The 17,251-nt window shown below is 56.7% G+C and overlaps 1 protein-coding gene across 1 annotated transcript; it reads right to left on the minus strand.

The window, feature by feature from the left end:
- Positions 1-3,578: 3,578 nt before the first annotated feature.
- On the minus strand, positions 3,579-17,068 carry PRDM12 (PR/SET domain 12). Its single transcript, XM_060013277.1, has 5 exons — positions 16,846-17,068; positions 14,882-15,072; positions 13,239-13,394; positions 5,392-5,503; positions 3,579-3,988 (listed from the first exon to the last, which is right to left on the minus strand). The coding sequence occupies exons 1-5, from the start codon at positions 17,066-17,068 to the stop codon at positions 3,579-3,581; spliced, it is 1,092 nt and encodes a 363-aa protein (XP_059869260.1).
- Positions 17,069-17,251: the final 183 nt, after the last annotated feature.

Consider the following 17,251-nt stretch of genomic DNA (forward strand, 5'->3'; position numbering starts at 1 on the left):
CTCCCATTTATTGAGCACTTACTACGTGCCAGATACCGAGCCATGTACTTTATTCATTAATTTATATTATCCCACCTAATCCTCACAGTATCCTGAGGAGCTAAGTATCACCCCATTTTTCATCTGAGGAACTTGAGACACAGAGCCATTAATTGACTTGCCCAAGGTCACACAGCTAGTGAATGGCCGAGCAGGGTTTCAAACACAGACCAGTGGCCTCTATCTAGAATCCTCTACACGTGGAGGTCCTGAACCATGCAATAAAAAAGGCATCTTGATTGAAAAGGAAGAAATAAAACTGCCTTTATTCACAGACAACATGATCATGTACATAGAAGTCCTAAGGAATCTACCCCAAAAACCTACGAGAATGAATAAGTGAGTTTTGCAAGGTTGAAATATACAAGGACAATTTACAGTGCTGGTCTACACTGCATCCCTATGGGATACGCAGCAAGCCCTTCTGGGCGCATCTGCAGGCTGACTGGGCGGTGGTGTGGCCTGCTGGTCATGAGCATCGCTTCTAAGGTCAGTTGCCATGGTGAAAACTGCTCTGCCACTCATTGGCTGAGTGACACGGGCAAATGACTTCCTCTCTGCCACAGTTTTCTTATACTTCAAATGGACTTTAATAGAGCATGGGGGAGAAACAAGAAAAAAGAGTACCAAGCTCATGGGTTCACGGGGAGGATTCCTGGAAAGCACGCATGTAAATCTCTAAACCCCAAAATGACTGTGGCTGTGTTTGCATGCCTTTGTGGGGAGGAGGGGGCGTGCACTCTTGGGAAAGGGGCCCGAAGCCTCTTCTGGGAATGGGAGCAAGGTAGATTAGGCTTTGAGTACCAGGCCTCCCACCAGCGTGCAATTCTTCAGAATGATGATTCCTATCTGCTCATCCTAGCATCTCCAGCGCCAGCACACTTCTGGAGGAGAAACAGGTCAGCAGCCGGCAGAGCACATGCACTTTCGTCTGCAATTACAGCCTTCTGCCACCAGGTGGGTTCTGGAGCCCGCCCTGTGAACTGTAGCTGAAACTTCACAGAATTACCTACAGAGAGCGATTTAGATTTTTGATCAAGGGCCCCACTGACTTCTCTGAAGTCTGACACCTGCACTGCAGTGAGAGAAGGGTAAGGCCAGGGGCCGCCAGGGGCCACCAGAGGCATCTGAAGCCTCATGGTGAAGAATCAAAGGAGAGGCAAGATTTGTAATGGGAGGAGGGGTAGTACCACGGGTGACATCCCCCACTAGCCCAAGGAGGAAACCCCAGACCCTAGATGGGATCTACCAGTGAACACATCAAGTGTACATCTCTGCCTGTGCCCCCCTCTGCCAGGGTGCAAGACCAGTCCCCCAAAGTATGCGGTCTTTGGGAATACCTGAAGCTCCAAATGGGAATGGTCTGTGTGTACAAGTGTGAATTCCAGTGTCTTCAGGTGTGTGTGTGTGTGTGTGTGTGTGTGTACAGCTAGATGAGGGTGCACAGAGAGGTGTGCCTGAGGGATGTCAGTGGGTTGGAAGGGTGACAGCCTCACAGCCTTACATGCTGGAGCACAGGTGAGAACTCACACTTCCCAGTTTGTACACCTCCTCCTGGTCAGGAGGTCCTGGAGAGGAGAGCCAGGGCCTGGCCCTACATTGATGGCCTCCTTGCTCTTTGGTCTTCCTCAAGGAGGGACCGGAAATGGGTGCCCAGAGCATTTGGAAATTCTAGGCTTTGGGAGTGCACTTGGCGCCCATCGTGGTCCACCCACACTGGCTGCTTGGATTCCTCAAGTTGTCCATGAAAATGAAAAAAAAAAAAAGTAAGTAAAGATTTGGGGCAGTAACAAAGCAAGACACTGATATTTGAGAGTCAGCTGGAAACCACGAGGAATCTGCCAGCCCTTTGGGGGATTTCTGATTGCTCTGTGCTGTGGTCATCTCTCTGGGAGCTGACACCCAGCTGTGCCAAGGGTGACTTTCAAAACCAGTAAGTGGGGCTTCCCTGGTGGCGCAGTGGTTGAGAGTCCGCCTGCTGATGCAGGGGACACGGGTTCGTGCCCCGGTCCGGGAAGATCCCACATGCCGCGGAGCGGCCGGGCCCGTGAGCCATGGCCGCTGAGCCTGCGCGTCTGGATCCTGTGCTCCGCAACGGAAGAGGCCACAACAGTGAGAGGCCTGCGTACCGCAAATAAACAAACAAACAAAAAAACAGTAAGTGGAACAACTCTTCCTGCCCCCTCTCCAACTTCTAGACATTTTCCTTTTCCTTTTCCATATTTCCTTTTCATGCAGACAAAAGCGTCAGTCCATTCAGATGCTAAGCGATAAATGTTCCAAGTAATTTTTATTTTAGAATACAAGAGAGGTACAAATGTATTTACAGTTGTACATATACAATCAAATAATATATATCACAGTTTCGTAAATATCATTTTAGATAAATATTTACAAAGTTAAAGTGACCATTTTCTGGAAGTAGAACACAAGTTTTTGAAAATTCTATACATTTTGTACTTTTCATTAATATTATAATAGTTTATTTTACAAAACGCCCTACAGGAATTCTAGTAAATGACTGCAAGGTGGGAAAGGCGACACCAGAGGGCGCCCACGGCCGGAGCTTGGGGAAACTTGGGACAGAACAAGGGCGGAACCTCCCGGGATCCCGCGCAGCTCGGAGATGCTTTCCGGGCTGAGAAGCCAGTCTTGGCCTCCTCGGGTCGGAGAGTGGCGAGCAGGGGCAGGAAACTTCCTCTTTCCAAGCTTGATGTCAGAGCTGAAGGGGAGGAGGCATTGGTCCAACTCTCTCATTTTACAGACGGGGAAATGGTAAACGGAGGCCCAAAGAAGGGCTAGGCCTTTCCCGGGGTCCCCATAGTGGAGTTCCGTTTTGCCTTCATTCTCAGCCTACCTGGCACATTTGTGCCTCGTCCATCCCCAAGGAGCCGACTTTCGGGGGAAGGTGGCCCGAAGGAGAGAAGGGCCCGCTTGGCAGGGAAGGGCAGGTCTCTCCGGCCTCTTCTGGCTGCCCCTGAACCCCTTCAGTCCCCAGATCTCAAGGTCGCGTCCTTGAGTTCTGACATTGCAAGATACCAGTCTCAGAGGCGGGAGGAGGAGACAGATGCGCGTAGTGCCCGGGCCCGCTGCCCACACTGGGACAGGGAGCTCCATCCCAACACGCAGCTCTCTGTGGCGGTGGTGAGGGCCCCCTTTCCCCGCTGAGGGCCCTCGGAGACTTTCGGTCCCCTCTCCTGGCACCCACCAGGGGGCTATCAGCCTGGACAGCCGACTCCACAAGAGAAGGGAGACTCAGGGGTGAGGCCGAGCATGGGGATCCCCTGAAGAGGAGGCGGCCGAGCAGCTGCACCAGCTGCGCGGCCCGCGAAAAGGACGTCGCCTCTCAGTGCCCTCATCTGCGAAACGGGGCGAAGAGTGTATGCCTGGGCGTCATTTCTGGGGCGCACCTACAGCGCCGGGTCCGGCGGCCGCGTGCCGCAGGGAGTGCGAGTCGCGAGGGAGAGCAGCCCCGCCGCGCGCCCCGGCGGGCTGGCCGGCGGAGGCGCGCGCGGGCGGGAGCGGGCGCGGCGCGGCGCTCACAGCACCATGGCCGGCAGGTGGTGCGCGGCGGCGGCGGCGGCGGCGGCGAGCGCGGGCGCGTGCGCGTGCGGCGCGGGCAGCGCGGGCGAGTGGGCCTGCAGCGCGGCGCTGGGCGGCCGGTGGCGCGCGCTCTTCTGGTGGGCGCGCAGGCCGGCCAGCTGCGAGTAGGCGCTCTGGCACACCTGGCACTTGTAGGGGCGTTCGCCCGTGTGCAGGCGCACGTGGTTGCGCAACGTGGACGACTGGCTGAAGCGGCGGTTGCAGAAGCGGCACACGAAGGGCTTGTCCAGCGTGTGGATGCGCATGTGCGAGCGCAGGTTGCTGCGCGAGTTGAAGCCGCGGTGGCAGATGACGCAGCGCATGCGGCCCGAGGTGCCAGCCGCCGGGTCCGCCGGGTGGAAGTCCTCTGGCCGCGCGGGCGGGGCCCGGGGGGGTCAGGCGGGGAGGGGGAGAGAGAGAGCAGCCTCGTTAGAACCCGCGCGGCCGCGGCCTGGTCTCTCCGTACCCCTCCCCCACGTGCGCCCCTCCCAGGGCCCAACCGCCTCCGATCGTTGGGTGGCCACTGCTCAGATTGCTGGCGCTGGCAGAGGGGTGGTAGGGGCAGCAAGAGACCTGGCCTGGGATCACATAGGAGCTGGACTCCAGACCATGCTGCGAGATCTCAGGGACTTAGTGACTTCGCTTCGGGAAACCTCAACCTTCTCATCCGTAAAATGGGAAGCTACTACGACCTCACGGGGCTATGCACGACTACCCGAGATGATCACAAAAAACTGACGTCTTTGAAGATTACTCTGTATTGATCACTTTACCTGCCTGAGGCCGGATATGGGGAAGTACCAGGTTTATAGTAACCTTCCATCAATGGTAGTCACTGTCATAACTCCTCCTCTCCCCCCAAAACCTTTCATTTATTCATCCCACAAATATTTACTGAATGCCATCTATGTACCAGTGAACTGCACCTCACTTTTCTCATCCCTGAAATGGAAGTAATAATAGCATCACGCCCAAAAGGTTGCTGTAAGGATCAGAGAAATGGTTTGTGAAACATGAGCTGCAGAGCAAGCTCTGGATAAACAGTAGCTCCTGAGCCTCAGGTTCATCCTCTAAAAATAAGGATAACCAAATATCACAAGGGTTTTATGAGGACCCATGTGGGATGACACCTGTAGAAGGTTTAGCCCAATACTTGGCAGGAAATAGGTCTTGAGCAAATGGTCTCTACCGTGATACCAGCGCCCCACCCCACCCCGCTGCAGCACACACACAGGCACACTCTGCTCTGCCTTCATTCAACAGGTTTATACTGAGCACCTACTCTGGGCCAGGCTCAGCACCAGGGACAGGGCAGGGAAATGTGGACTGTGAAAGCTGGAAGGGAGCTTAGAGATCATCTCGCCCAACATCCTTCCTTTACAGGTGGGTAAACTGAGCCATTTCCTAAGATTGCACAGCAGAACTGGGACTCAATCCAGTCTCCTACTGCCTGGCCCGTTGCTTCTCCACCACACGCTGCTGCTGCCTCCACCCAATCTGCCCCCAGACAGTCTGTCTTGTCCAAAATCAGAACTGTCTTCCATCTATGCCTGGACCATGGCAGCGGCTCCAAGGTCATTGGCCTCCTTGAACCAGTAAGTCCCATGTGCTTGATGCTGCTGGACGAGGAACCAGGGTCCCCAGAGGCCAGGAGCCTCCCTGCCAAACACACACACACACACACACACACACACACACACACACACTCACTGTCTCTCTCTCTGGCTTCCGTGGCTCCCTTGTCATTGTGGCCTCATGGGGACTACCTACCATGCTTGTTCTTTTTCTGCTCCTCCCCCAGCCCGGGCACACCAGGGATCCCCAGGAAGGTGTTGTGTGAGTTTCCATACCACACCAGCAGCTCCTGGTCTGGAGGGATCATCTGTAGGGAAGGAGGCAAAAGGAGATCAGGAAGGCAGCAGCCCGGGGTGGGGGGTTCCCTCACAGCCAGGAGGGGCTGTCCTGGTGCCCACCTTGGAGATGTGGATACAGTCTCAGCCCCAAGAAAGGCACACTTGGGTCCCTTTCCTCCAAGCTATCCCCGGCAAGCTTCACAGACATGGAAGGCCTTGAGTTGCTCTGCCCCTCTGCCCCCCTCTGCCAGGACTTCTCACTGTCGCTGTCCTGGCTCTGCTGCTGGGACCAGAGCTGTCTCCTGGCCACACGGGAGCTCCCAAACTGACAGCAATGGAACAGAAACCTTGCCGCAAGCAGAAGTAAAGGAAGAAGGAAAGCTAGAAAACTTCTCATTTCTCTCCGAGGGGAAGCAGAGTCAGCCAGCCCTCAGGTCTGTGGGGCTGAGCCAGACGTTCCCAAGGAGAGTGGCCTGCGGGGCACCCTGTGGTTCTCGGTTACACCCTGCCTGATGATGTTCTGGAAATATCTCTTATCCAGAGCAACCACGAGGCAGCGCCACGTCACGTACCCTTCTCTCCCCATCACAGGGCTCCGCCTGACTCCCTGTACGCAGCTAAAAAAGAAGCATTCAGTTCAGTGAACACCTCCACCTCCGGAAATACTGGGGCACACAGCCTTAAACAAGATGCGTTTGCCATGTCCTAGGTCTACGGCAGAGAACTCCACAAATGGTGACAGGGCTCTGCTGCTCCCAGGGGAGGACTGCCCCAGGGACACGGTGCCCGCGGTCAGGAGACAGGGCTTTGCAGTGACAATCCAGGGAGGCAGTGGAAGGCCTGCTCCTGAGGTGAGGCTGACCCCGCCCCCTGGGACAGCCCAGGGGCCCGCCACACCTTTGGTGGAAGCCAGTTATTCCTCAAAGCAAAGAACCTTCAGGCTCCAGCCAGCTAGAGCAAATGAGAGAGGGGAAGGCCCATCGCCTCCCAAGGCCTGGACCCCGGAGGAGCTAGCTGTGGCACCCACCCTGGGGGTCACTCTCTGATCTGCCCAGAGAAAGGTGGATGCCGCCCCCCCGGGCAATGGCTGGATTGTCTTCCTGGCGGGTCTTCTTTTAGTTGAAGTACAAAAGGTCACACAGGACTCCATCTAGGGCTGTCTGAAATCACACCAGAATAGGGCCCTTCTCCTTGGCCTCCACGGTCACAGAGAAAGCCCCCGCCCCTTCCCTTTTGTTCTGGCCTGAAGACCCCCTATGTGCTCGCCACACCTTCCTTCCTCTGGTCAGAGCCAGGAAGAGCCTCAGAGCATCACAGCCAGCCAGCCCTGCTGGACCCTGAAAGGAGAGGGAAGCAGAGACAGGAGGGGGTGGGAGAAGGGAAGCTCCAGGGGGCCTAGGCAACGTCCATCCCCCTAAGACTCATCCAGGGGTCACTGTGCCCCTTCCCAACAGACCCTACAGCCCACGGGGTGTCACATCAAGCCTCGGGGACGGTGAGTGACGAAGAGCCGGGCAGAGGGTGCCACACCAGCTCGGACTGACGGGGTTAAATATGGAAAAACCAAATGCAGCCCCGGAACCCAAGGAAAATAGGCCGTGCGTCAGAGAAAGCAGGCAGGTTAGAATCTGGCCCCACAGCGAGAGTCCTCGAGGCCTCTCTGGTCATTCATAGTCACGGCCGCTGCAAAGGAGGGCAGCGGGGGTCAGAGCTGGAGGCCCTGCTGGAGAAAGGGTGGAGCTGAGTTTTGTGAACCCCTTAGAAAAGAGGGTGATGGAGCTAAAATATTCAAGCTAAATTCACCGTGAAGGAAGCTGCTGAGAGATGGTGCCGGTGGGCCCTCGGTCGCCAGGTCCCTGGGTGACCCTAGGCAAACACTCTGTCTCTCTAAGCTTGTCTCCTGAAGTGAAGGGGGTGGAGAGCATGATCCCTGAGGCTCCCCCAACTCTAGGACTCTGATTATGTCACCTCTGACATTGTCCCAACCCCTGGCTTCAATTCTCAGACGACACCAGATGTTTGTACATCACGGTTCTTCTAAAGCAACCGACCCCTCGTCCAACTGTCTGTACACTCCCCTTCCTTCCGGAGACCGTACTGCCGAGGTTCCTGGCTCAGGGCCTGGGCTCACACACGTCGGGGTCCGCTTGGGCTCCCCACCTGCTGAGCGTGTCACTTTGGGCAAGGTGCCTTCTGCCACTGGTCCTCAGTTTCCTCAACTGCAGAACAGGGACAGCCCCTTCTGTAGCCTCACAGGGCGCTTGTCCGGGCTCAACGGGGCCACGCACTTAAAGCTGTTTGTACTATTTTCCGAGAGCTCATCAACCATTCAGAGAAGCTGGCAGCCACCTCTGGGACATGGGGTCCTTCAGTGACCATCAAGAGCGCAGGCTGGGGACTTCCCTGGCGGTCCAGCGGTGAGGACCCAGCGCTTTCACTGCTGAGGGCCTGGGTTCAATCGCTGGTCGGGGAATTAAGATCCCACAAGCCGCGCGGCAAAAAAAGAAGGAAGAAGCACAGGCTGGGCCCACATGCTCCCAGGACACCAGCGCCCCTCCGGTGCCACCTCTTCCCTGGCCCATCTGCCCGGGGGCGGGGAGCACAGTTGTGGGATGACAGGTTCAGCAAGTCGCCAGTGGGAGCTGCATCTCCAACCCCAGATGCAGTCTGGGAATCAAATATCTAAGTCAACACCGGCCTTTTCATTTGCATTGACTAACAATTATTATTACATATAAAACAGATATAACAGCAACAACAATCATGGTGGTGAATGAGAAGCCAAGAACGAACTCTGAATATTATTATTGAAAGTGGTGGTTGGGAATCATATTTTTAAAAGAAGAGCTTTAATACTGACTGCTTCCATATAGGCTGAGTCATGTATTTACTAACACATTTTTCAAATGTACTAAAAATTTTACTAGTGCATGTTTTTGTTGTTGTTGTTTGCAGTACGCGGGCCTCTTGTGGCCTCTCCCGTTGCAGAGCACAGGCTCCGGACGCGCAGGCTCAGCAGCCATGGCTCACGGGCCCAGCCGCTCCGCGGCACGTGGGATCTTCCCGGACCGGGGCACGAACCCGCGTCCCCTGCATCGGCAGGCGGACTCTCAACCACTGCGCCACCAGGGAAGCCCACTAGTGCATTTTAAAAATTAAAACAGTGATACAGACACAAAGCAGTATATAAGGAAAAGTAACTCTCTCTCCCACTCAGGGCACCCAGCCACTGTGGCCGGTTTTCTGCACATCTTTCCTCAGAAGGGTTTGTCGTTTTGAGACCAGTTTTTTTTTTAATGCTGATTTAAGGTGCAGGAGGAACAGCATGACGGAGCGGAGTGACTTTCATTTTCTACAAGATGCATCTGATTTTTTAAGAATTAATGAGCACATATTACGTTTATACAAAAAAATATTTTTTAAAGAGAGAAAATCTATTAAAAAGAACCTACTAGAATTGAGAATGACACACATCCCCAGACAACAAGAAGCCTCCGGCTGTAAGGCAGCGCTGGGGAAGGCGGCCTCACCCGCACAGAGGCCGGGCACTAGAGTCTCTCTCTGCCCTTCAGAGCTCTGGGAAACCAGCAGCAGCTCCTGGCCTGGACCTCTGGCATCTGCGTGCTCCCAGACACCCCTCATGCAATGACCCCAGAGATGGAGACCAGGAGTGCCGGGGAGACCCACAGCCTCTTCCCTGAGATCTTAGTACCGTTGTCCAGAGGCTGCCAGGGTCCCATCAGCCAATCACCTAAGAGCAAAGAACGGCCACGGTCCCGTGCAGGCCTCCTCAGTAGCCCTGTTTCTTTATGGCCAACACTCTGGCCTGGCCCAGCCAGGGCTTTCCACGGGGGCTCGGAGAAGGAGAATCAGCTGCTCATCTACTTTTCTGGGGATCCGAGACTGGCTCAGGGTACACAATAAACACAGCAATTCCCAAAGAAATGAATCCTGTCCCATAAAATCCACATCATCAAGACACGGGGTGAGTATCAGCGCCTGACTCCTTGGTTGACAAATTATATAATCTCCCAACTGGCGCCTCTTCACCTTCCCTGTTGGCCCAGAAGTTCTGTCCTGACCCTTTTCTGAATTTTTATTATCAGTTGAAGACGTTTGGGGGTTTTCGTTTGTTTTCCTAATACAAATTCATGTCACAGTATTGAACGTGCTCCCAGGAGGCTCTGATGTCCTCCCCGTCCTCCCGGTGGTACAGAAGCCCTCGTCTAGAAGGACCTCAGTGTCATCTGGACGAATATCAATTTCCATTGTACCACAGATGTCCCAACACACCAATTAATAGAGTTCCAGCAAAGAGATATTGGCCAGGGAGGTCCCACGGCGTGGTGACCAAGGGCTCCACCGTGGGGTCCCACAGGTCTGGATTCAAATCACAGCTCAACAATCTCCCCAAATCTCCCTGAACCTTAGTTTCAACGTCATTAAAACAGGGATAGTGATAGCACCAGACTGAGTGGATTCGATTTTTTCAAAGTCGCTAAGACCCTTAGCACAGTGCTGGCACGTGGTAACTGCTCCGCAGACGGTAGCATCATTAATTATGCTTATTATTAAAAACCGAAGTGCCTAACTGCACCCATCGGTGAGTAAGATCAAAAGGAAAATGGTGCTTTGCCCTCACAGAGCTAAGAAAAAGAGAGATGGGGCTATGAGGCTCCAGGGGAAAAAAAACCCCAAAACAAACCTCAGTTGCCTGAAATGAGAAGCAAAGCAGCTGAAAAACAAAGCCCACGCTTCAGGGCACAGTCATTTGCCAAAACCTCGGGAGGGGAAAAGCCTGGGAATTCTCTTCCCAGTTCCAAAATGCAAAATTTTCATAGTTTATTCCTAAATCGTTTTCTTGTGTTGAGTTTTGGGGTCAAAGTTCTTGCTTCCCTGGGGCAGCTGGTTTCTTTGCCGGTTTTGTTTTCTTGGGAGAAAAGGGTCCGTGTGTCCATTTTCAACCCAGCCCCCATCACCTGGAGAAAGACTTATTCATTCAACATTTAGTGCCCATCTGCTACGTGCTGGGCACTTTCTAGAAATGTCATTTTAGGCACCTGAGGTTGAAGATAGCGAGGGGAGAGCCTGGGATAACATGTTGGTAGATCTGCCTAGGAATTCTGCACAGACTGGCCGGCCTGGAGACCCATCACCCTCGTCTCCCTTTGGACGGCTGTTAATTTTGTATTTGTGGGAAATTTTCGAGCAGCCGTAGTACATTCTGCTTACTGAATGAAGATGTTTCTTCTCACTTTTTTTGGGCAAGTAATGGGTTACTGTTAGGAGATATACACAGTGGTTCTGAGTGACGGAAAGATTAAGAAAACAGGTCATGGCACAGACCCTTCTTGGCTCACACACACGCACAGAACAAACAGCCCACGAATTCGAGAGGCGTCCGGGGAGTGGCCTGGAGCAGCAGAAATGTCTTCTGGACAAGCCCTGCTGCACGGTGCTCACACACCCCTGGACACACAGCTGGTCCGGTAAGTGGCGTCTGACATTTTGACACATGGCTTTAAGAAAGTTGCCACCACAAAAAATGTACCTGACTTCACTTATTAAAAGTAAAGTGGGTGGTATTTTGCGTTTCCTTATTCGTCACTCCGGCACTCGGCTTGCTAACTCTGTGAAAGCATGAAGAGGCAAACCGGTGGTATCTACTTATCTTGATCATACACGGTAGACTTTCCCAATCCTCTTTTTTCAACTTAAATTCCTGATCAGATGTCGATGACTTTTAAAAAATCTTATAAACTTAGATTCCCCCATGGAGACGCACTTCAGCCACCTTGTCCTCCGACTCTGAATTTCTGTATAAACGTCTATTAATATTTCCTGACCCTGTTCAGCTCTCAGCCATGTGACCTGAACAGCAAGATGAGACTCAGGCCTCCGCATCTGACGCTGTGGGGAGTCCTTTTGCCAAAATCATACCAGCGTCCTTACCCTCTCTCCTGTGTGTAAGCACGTGTGTGTGTGAGCGTGCGTGTGTCTGCGTGGAGGGATGGAATGATTGGGTGTCCCCCATCTCATCTGTTTCAGGGGGGCCGGGAAGCAGTGTGCAGATGTGAGGACGTGTGTGAGGTGGAGCGGGTAAAGGGGGGTGCTCTCTGCCAGGGGTGAGGTTCAGCCACCCATGAGGCTGATCCCAGGATGTCTAAGGGGAGGCCCTCGCTCCCATAGGGTGGCAGCCCAGCCAACAGTCTCAGGAAACACCTCTGTCCTCAGCCTGGGCCACCGTCAGTCCTATCCTCGCACTGTCCCACCTCACCTGAACCCCAGTCCGAGAACGGCTCACCTTTCTTTTCTTTTCTTTTGTGCCGCACAGCTTTCGGGATCTTAGTTCCCTGACCAGGGATTGAACCCAGGCCCCAGCAGGGGAAGCACCGAGTCCTAACCACTGGACCGCCAGGGAAGTCCCAACCTTTCTTTACCCCTCTTGGGCTGGACCACACCAGGGCCCAGGCAAAGGCCATTCTGTTGTCACTCCTGGAAGATTCCCAGGGGCCTGGTTATTGAGGGACAACTGTCCAGTGCCCCTTGGGGCCTTAGAAAGACATGGGGCTCTGAGTTACAGGAAGAAAACGGACTAAAGGAAAGGAGAGTCATTCTCTGGCCTGGGGCGGGGGGCTCCTTCAGAACACCCCCAAACTCAGCCAAGCCTAGCCGCACCCCAAGGGGCACCGTGCTTCTCCCTCCACGGAGGAGCAGAAGTGTGGGGTCCAGAGGACTACTGGGGGAAGAGCCCCACCACCCGTGCAGAGCACTCGCCACCAACCTGCCACAGGGAAGCTGGGCCGCCTGCCCCGTCCTGGGCTGGACGCTGAGCAAATGTCCTGCCAAGAGACAACGTGCAGGGAGGGTCCTCACAGCATGGCTGCCTCGGCTACCACCACTCGGCCTGCTCTGTGCTCTCATCATCTCCCCAAACACCGTGAGCCTGTCTGCCTCTGCCCAAGCGTTTCCCCACTGGGGACACCTCCTTTCCCCATCCCGCCTGAACCTCTCCCTGCCCTGGGCCTGGCCAGCTCCTCTGACAGCCCCTCCCACCCACCACGGGATATGCTATTTAATCTCTCCCTCTCTCTCTCGTCTGAGAAGCTTCGCCCAGCTCGGACATTAGTGTTAGCGTCCCTCACAGATGCTCAGACATTAGTGTTGTTAGCGTCCCTCACAAACGCCCATGGAGGCCGCTGAGTCTGCCACTCGTCAAGTGAGACCCAGCACACTGGAGGTAATCACAGAACCCTCCCTTGTGGATTCAGCACGCGAAGATGAGATACGGTAATGCGCATACAGTGTCTAGGAAAAGCCTGACAAGTGATCAGGATGCCATAGCTGAGGTTAGAGTCGCGCGTGGTCCACCCGTCACTGGTGGCGGGCAAGGCACAGCCAAAATGCTGCCGACACAACGCCCTCTCTCCCCCCCAGATGCTTTCCCTGGGCCGCCTTCTGGTGTCTTTCCCTCTGTATTTCTATGGCTTCTCAACCCCAGCACCCCCTCAGCAGTCATCCGGGGACCCCAGTGGAGGTGCACATGAGATTCACGATGGCATAAAGTGGAAAGTTCTGTCCTTTCTGATCTACGGCAGAAAGCTTGCCCTGGAGGTCGTGCTCCCAGAGACAGTGATGCATGGGCCTCAGTCCTCCAGCCTGGGCAGGGCCAGCTGGGCCAGCGCGTACGCCCCTCTCTCCACCTCAGTCCCCCGCCCCCGCCGGCTGCACGCGCCGCCCCCACATAGCAGCGCACACACTCACCTCGGCGGCTTTGTAGAAGATGCTGGTGCCGATCTGGACCACCTCCAGGTTCTGCTCTTGCTCGTTACGTGCGCACTTGATGTAGGTCATCCAGCTTCGGTGGTCCTCCTGGCTGGCGTCGATGAAGTAGCGCACCGTGCCATCCTCGTTGAACACCTGCGCGCAGGTGAAGCGGGGGCCAGGTGAGGCGGGGCTGTGTCCCGTGTGCCGCCCGTGGCTAGGGCTATGGGCCCCAGGCTGGGCACATCCACACGCTCTCTCTCTCCATCCTCACAACAGCCCCAGGAAGTGGACGCAGCTATTATCGTCTTGGTTTTCCAGCCCGTGAAAGGGAGGCTCAGAGCAGTGCAGTGACCCGCCTGAGGCCAGCTGGCTAGAAGTGGCCAACAGGGAGTCAGTCTCCAGGGCCCCACAGGCTCCTGCTGCCACGTCCTCCCCATCCCCAGATGCAAAGCATCTCCAAGAGATCACTGAGCGCACAAAGTGACGTCCACTCCAGCTAGTTCTCCGGGGATGCAGGGGTGCTCCCCAAAGCCGCGGAGAGCACTGGCCGGGACCTCAGCGGGGGACACAGAAGAGCCTAGAAAGGGAAGGCTGGCTCACTGTGTCACCCTGGGCTGGCCCAGGCCCCCTTTGTGGGAGCTACCAATAGTACTCAGAAACCAAACTGGACCCCAACTTCCTAACCCAGCAACAACTGGAGATGGGAACCACGGCCCAGGCCTCCAGAGGTGGGAGGAGGTGAGGTTAGGGGAGGCCTCATGGCCCTCTGCTCTCTTCCTCTGATCCTGTGACCAGGTGCAGGATTTGGCCCATTCATCTCCTTAGTGGTCTGCCCGGTGGTGGGGAGCCATGGAGCAAGGAGGAGAAATGACATTAGGGAGAGGGTGCCTCAGCCTGGCCTCCTCAGGTGAGACCCCCAAGAGGAGGAAGTGCTCTGGGAGGGGCTTTGTCCCAGGGTGGGCCGTCCCTGGCATCTGGCACCGTTGTGGGGGAGGAGGGTCAGAAGAGCCTGGATGGAAGGTCAGTTTCCTTCTGTAAAATGGGAATAATAACTCGTGGGGCTGCTGAGAACATCTGGTGGAATGCAGGCCCCGCGCTCAGAAAGCCATCGGTGCTCATTTCCAATGCCGTTATTCTGCTTGGCTTGGGAAGCCCGACTGCCAAGAAGCACAGGCTCCCTCCATCCTTCCTTCCAGCCACCCTCACCCCAAGGCCAGGGCTGGCTTTGAGGGGCTTTCCTTACTGCTTCTGGAGTGAGGGAAAGAATGCAGGTGGCTGGGCGGTGGCTCCCAGGAGTGGCTTGCCAGCTCTCCGTGGCACCCTGGGCAAAGGACATGGCCTCTCTGGGTCTCCATGCCCTCCTCTAAGAAGCGGACCTAACAACGGACGTGATCCCTAGGGCCGGCCAGAGGAGAGCGCCTTCGCCTCGCGATTTGGGGAGGAACCTCCAGGCATCAGGCGGTAGGATCCGGCCTCAGGGAGCGTCAAGGCCTGGCCCAAGGCGCCCGCAGCTTCCAGCGAGGGCGGAAGTAGCGGCCGGACGCCAGGGCCCCACCCGAAGCCCGCAGCACGCAGCCCCGCAGCCCCGCAGCCCCGCAGCCCCGCAGCCCGCAGCCCCGCAGCCCGCAGCCCGCGCGTACCTCCCACATGAGGTTGTTGTTCTTGCAGATGTCCACGTGCTCCGGGGCGATGACGCGGCCGGTGAAGGGGCCCATCTCTGTGCCCGCCTTGATCCACGTCTTGGAGAAGATGCCGAGGCCCTCGCCGGGGATGGAGCTCTGCGCGATGATCACCTCGGCCGGCAGCACCAGGCTGGACAGCTTCTGAACCTCTGTGGCCGCCGGGCATGGGGACTGGGTCAGAGCCTGAGGCAGGGGAGGCCCGGCTCTTCCCGGGGGGTGGAGGCTCAGCGACCCGAGTCTCCTCTGATTGCAACCCGGGGACCCTCCGAAAGCAAGAGGTGCTTTGGGACTCATTTCGAGGACAGCTTTTTGTTTGTTTGTTTGCATTTGCTTTTGTTTTTAGTCTCTCCACGAATTCTCAAAGCATCCACAACCTCCCCTGCCCTCCACCCCGGCAAAGTTTAAGAACTACTGAGCCGACCGCAGTGCGTGGCTTTACCAATGGGTAAACTGAGGCCCGCTCCCACGAGGGGGTGACGGCCCAGCCAAGACTCCTTCGCCCTGTCTGGTTCTGGGCCGATCGTGCGTCGCACGGCGCTCACTGCGCGTCGCGGCACCGAGCACAGGGCACTGTCGGAGGACCCAGGACGCGGTCAGGGCTTCTGACTCCTTTCGCGGTGCGGGGTGGGGCGGGCCTCGCGCCCGGGGCGGGCTGGCAGCGCCCGGAAGGGAAGTCTAGTTTCGAGGCGGCGGAAGCTCAAAAGAAACGCGGGCGACGGCGGGCCGTGTCTCGCGCTCTCTGGGTGACCCCGGGCGCGCCTGGGTCCCTCGCTGCCGCCAGGATCCGGGGTGCCAGGAAGGGCAGTGCCCGGATCGAGGCGAGCCGCGCAGTCGCCTCTCTGGGCGGACAACAGCCGGGGCGGCCCGCAACCTCCGGGGGTCCCCCCGCCTGGTCGCGCAGCCGGAGTGGGAGCGGCGAGGCGCACAGGGGCGGCCTCCGTGTCTTACAAGGTCCCCCTCTAAGCTACCTGGGAAAATACCCGGCCAGCGGGCCAGCTGAAAGGGGGGGTTAAACGGTGTCCATTGCGGCGCGGCCGGCAATTTGTCACGCTGTTAAAGTGATCGCATTCATTCGGCTCCATTCGAAAGAAATTGCTAATTCTAAATTCATTAGCCCTGGAAGAATGCTGTAGCAGTAAATTGTAGCTCAATGCGGAGGGGACTTGTTTAAAAGGGGCCGAGGAATTCCCCTTACAAAAAGGGGGGATTAGATGGTTGACATAGCGTGAATGGAAGTGGAATTAGCCTGCACGGTAAATTAAGAGAGGAACAGAAATCGTAAAGGGGGAAAAGGGGGCGACGCGCAGAGATGCCAGCGCCGGGGAAAGATATTGTTTGCGGGTTGATGAATGAGGAGTAAGAACTTGAGACATCTTAAAGAAAAGAAACTTTTCTTACTCTCTCTTTCTCTCCGTCGCTCTCTCCGCGGCTTTCTCTCCCGTCCGCCCGCCCTCCGCCCCCTCCCCAGCCCCCGCTGCCTTTTAAAGTTCTTGGTTTAAGTGGGAACTTTCGCGGGTCAAGCCCAAGTTAACTAAATGAATTTAAAACCCCTTCTTTTTGAGTCAACTGCTATTACACGCCTAGTAAGGCTTTAAATGCCGGGAACCCGCTGGCTCTAAGGGGTGAGGGGCGGATGGGGAAGCGCGGGGGCGGCGCGCCCGGCCGCCTGGACGCCGAGATCTCTTCACCGTGCCGCGCGGGGTGGAGGTGCTCCCCGCCCCCGGCCCCTCCCCGCCCGGGCTTGGCTGCTCGCTCCCTGGTTCGGCTCGCGGGAAACTGAGTCACACGCAGCATCTGGAACGCCCAGATTGGCGCGAGCTGCTGCGACGCCCCGTGTCCCCGCCGCGTCCTGCGCGTGTGGGCCCGGGAATCAGGGGCCGCGGGGAGGAGGGGACGCGATCGGCCTCGACGGCGCGACTCACCGCCCGAGAAGGACTGCGCCAGGACCTCGGCGGTGAAGGCTGTCTTGGGGCTGGCGTGGTGGCTCTTGTCTTCGAAGAGCTGCTCGCCCAGCACGTTGCGCCAGCGGCCGTACAGGAAGCTGTGCAGGATGTCGGAGGTGATGACCTCTGCCAGCGCCAGCCCCGGCGCCTTCAGCCCTGTCTTGAGCACCAGGGCCTCAGCCGGGAGCACGGAGCCCATCATGGGCGGCCCGGGGCTCGCCGGCGCCGGGGACGGACGGCCGGACGGCCGGGCCGAGGCGGGTATGTGGTGGGCGAGTGGGGAGCACAGGGGCGAGAGAAGAGGGCTGTGATGGGGGAGGACGAGGACGCTGGAGGTAGTGGGAGGCGGGGGGCGGGGTGGCTGGGAGGAAAGTGAACGAGGGGG

The sequence above is a fragment of the Delphinus delphis genome, chromosome 6 (genome assembly GCF_949987515.2).
Source record: "Delphinus delphis chromosome 6, mDelDel1.2, whole genome shotgun sequence".
In the NCBI taxonomy this organism is placed as follows: Eukaryota; Metazoa; Chordata; class Mammalia; order Artiodactyla; family Delphinidae; genus Delphinus; species Delphinus delphis.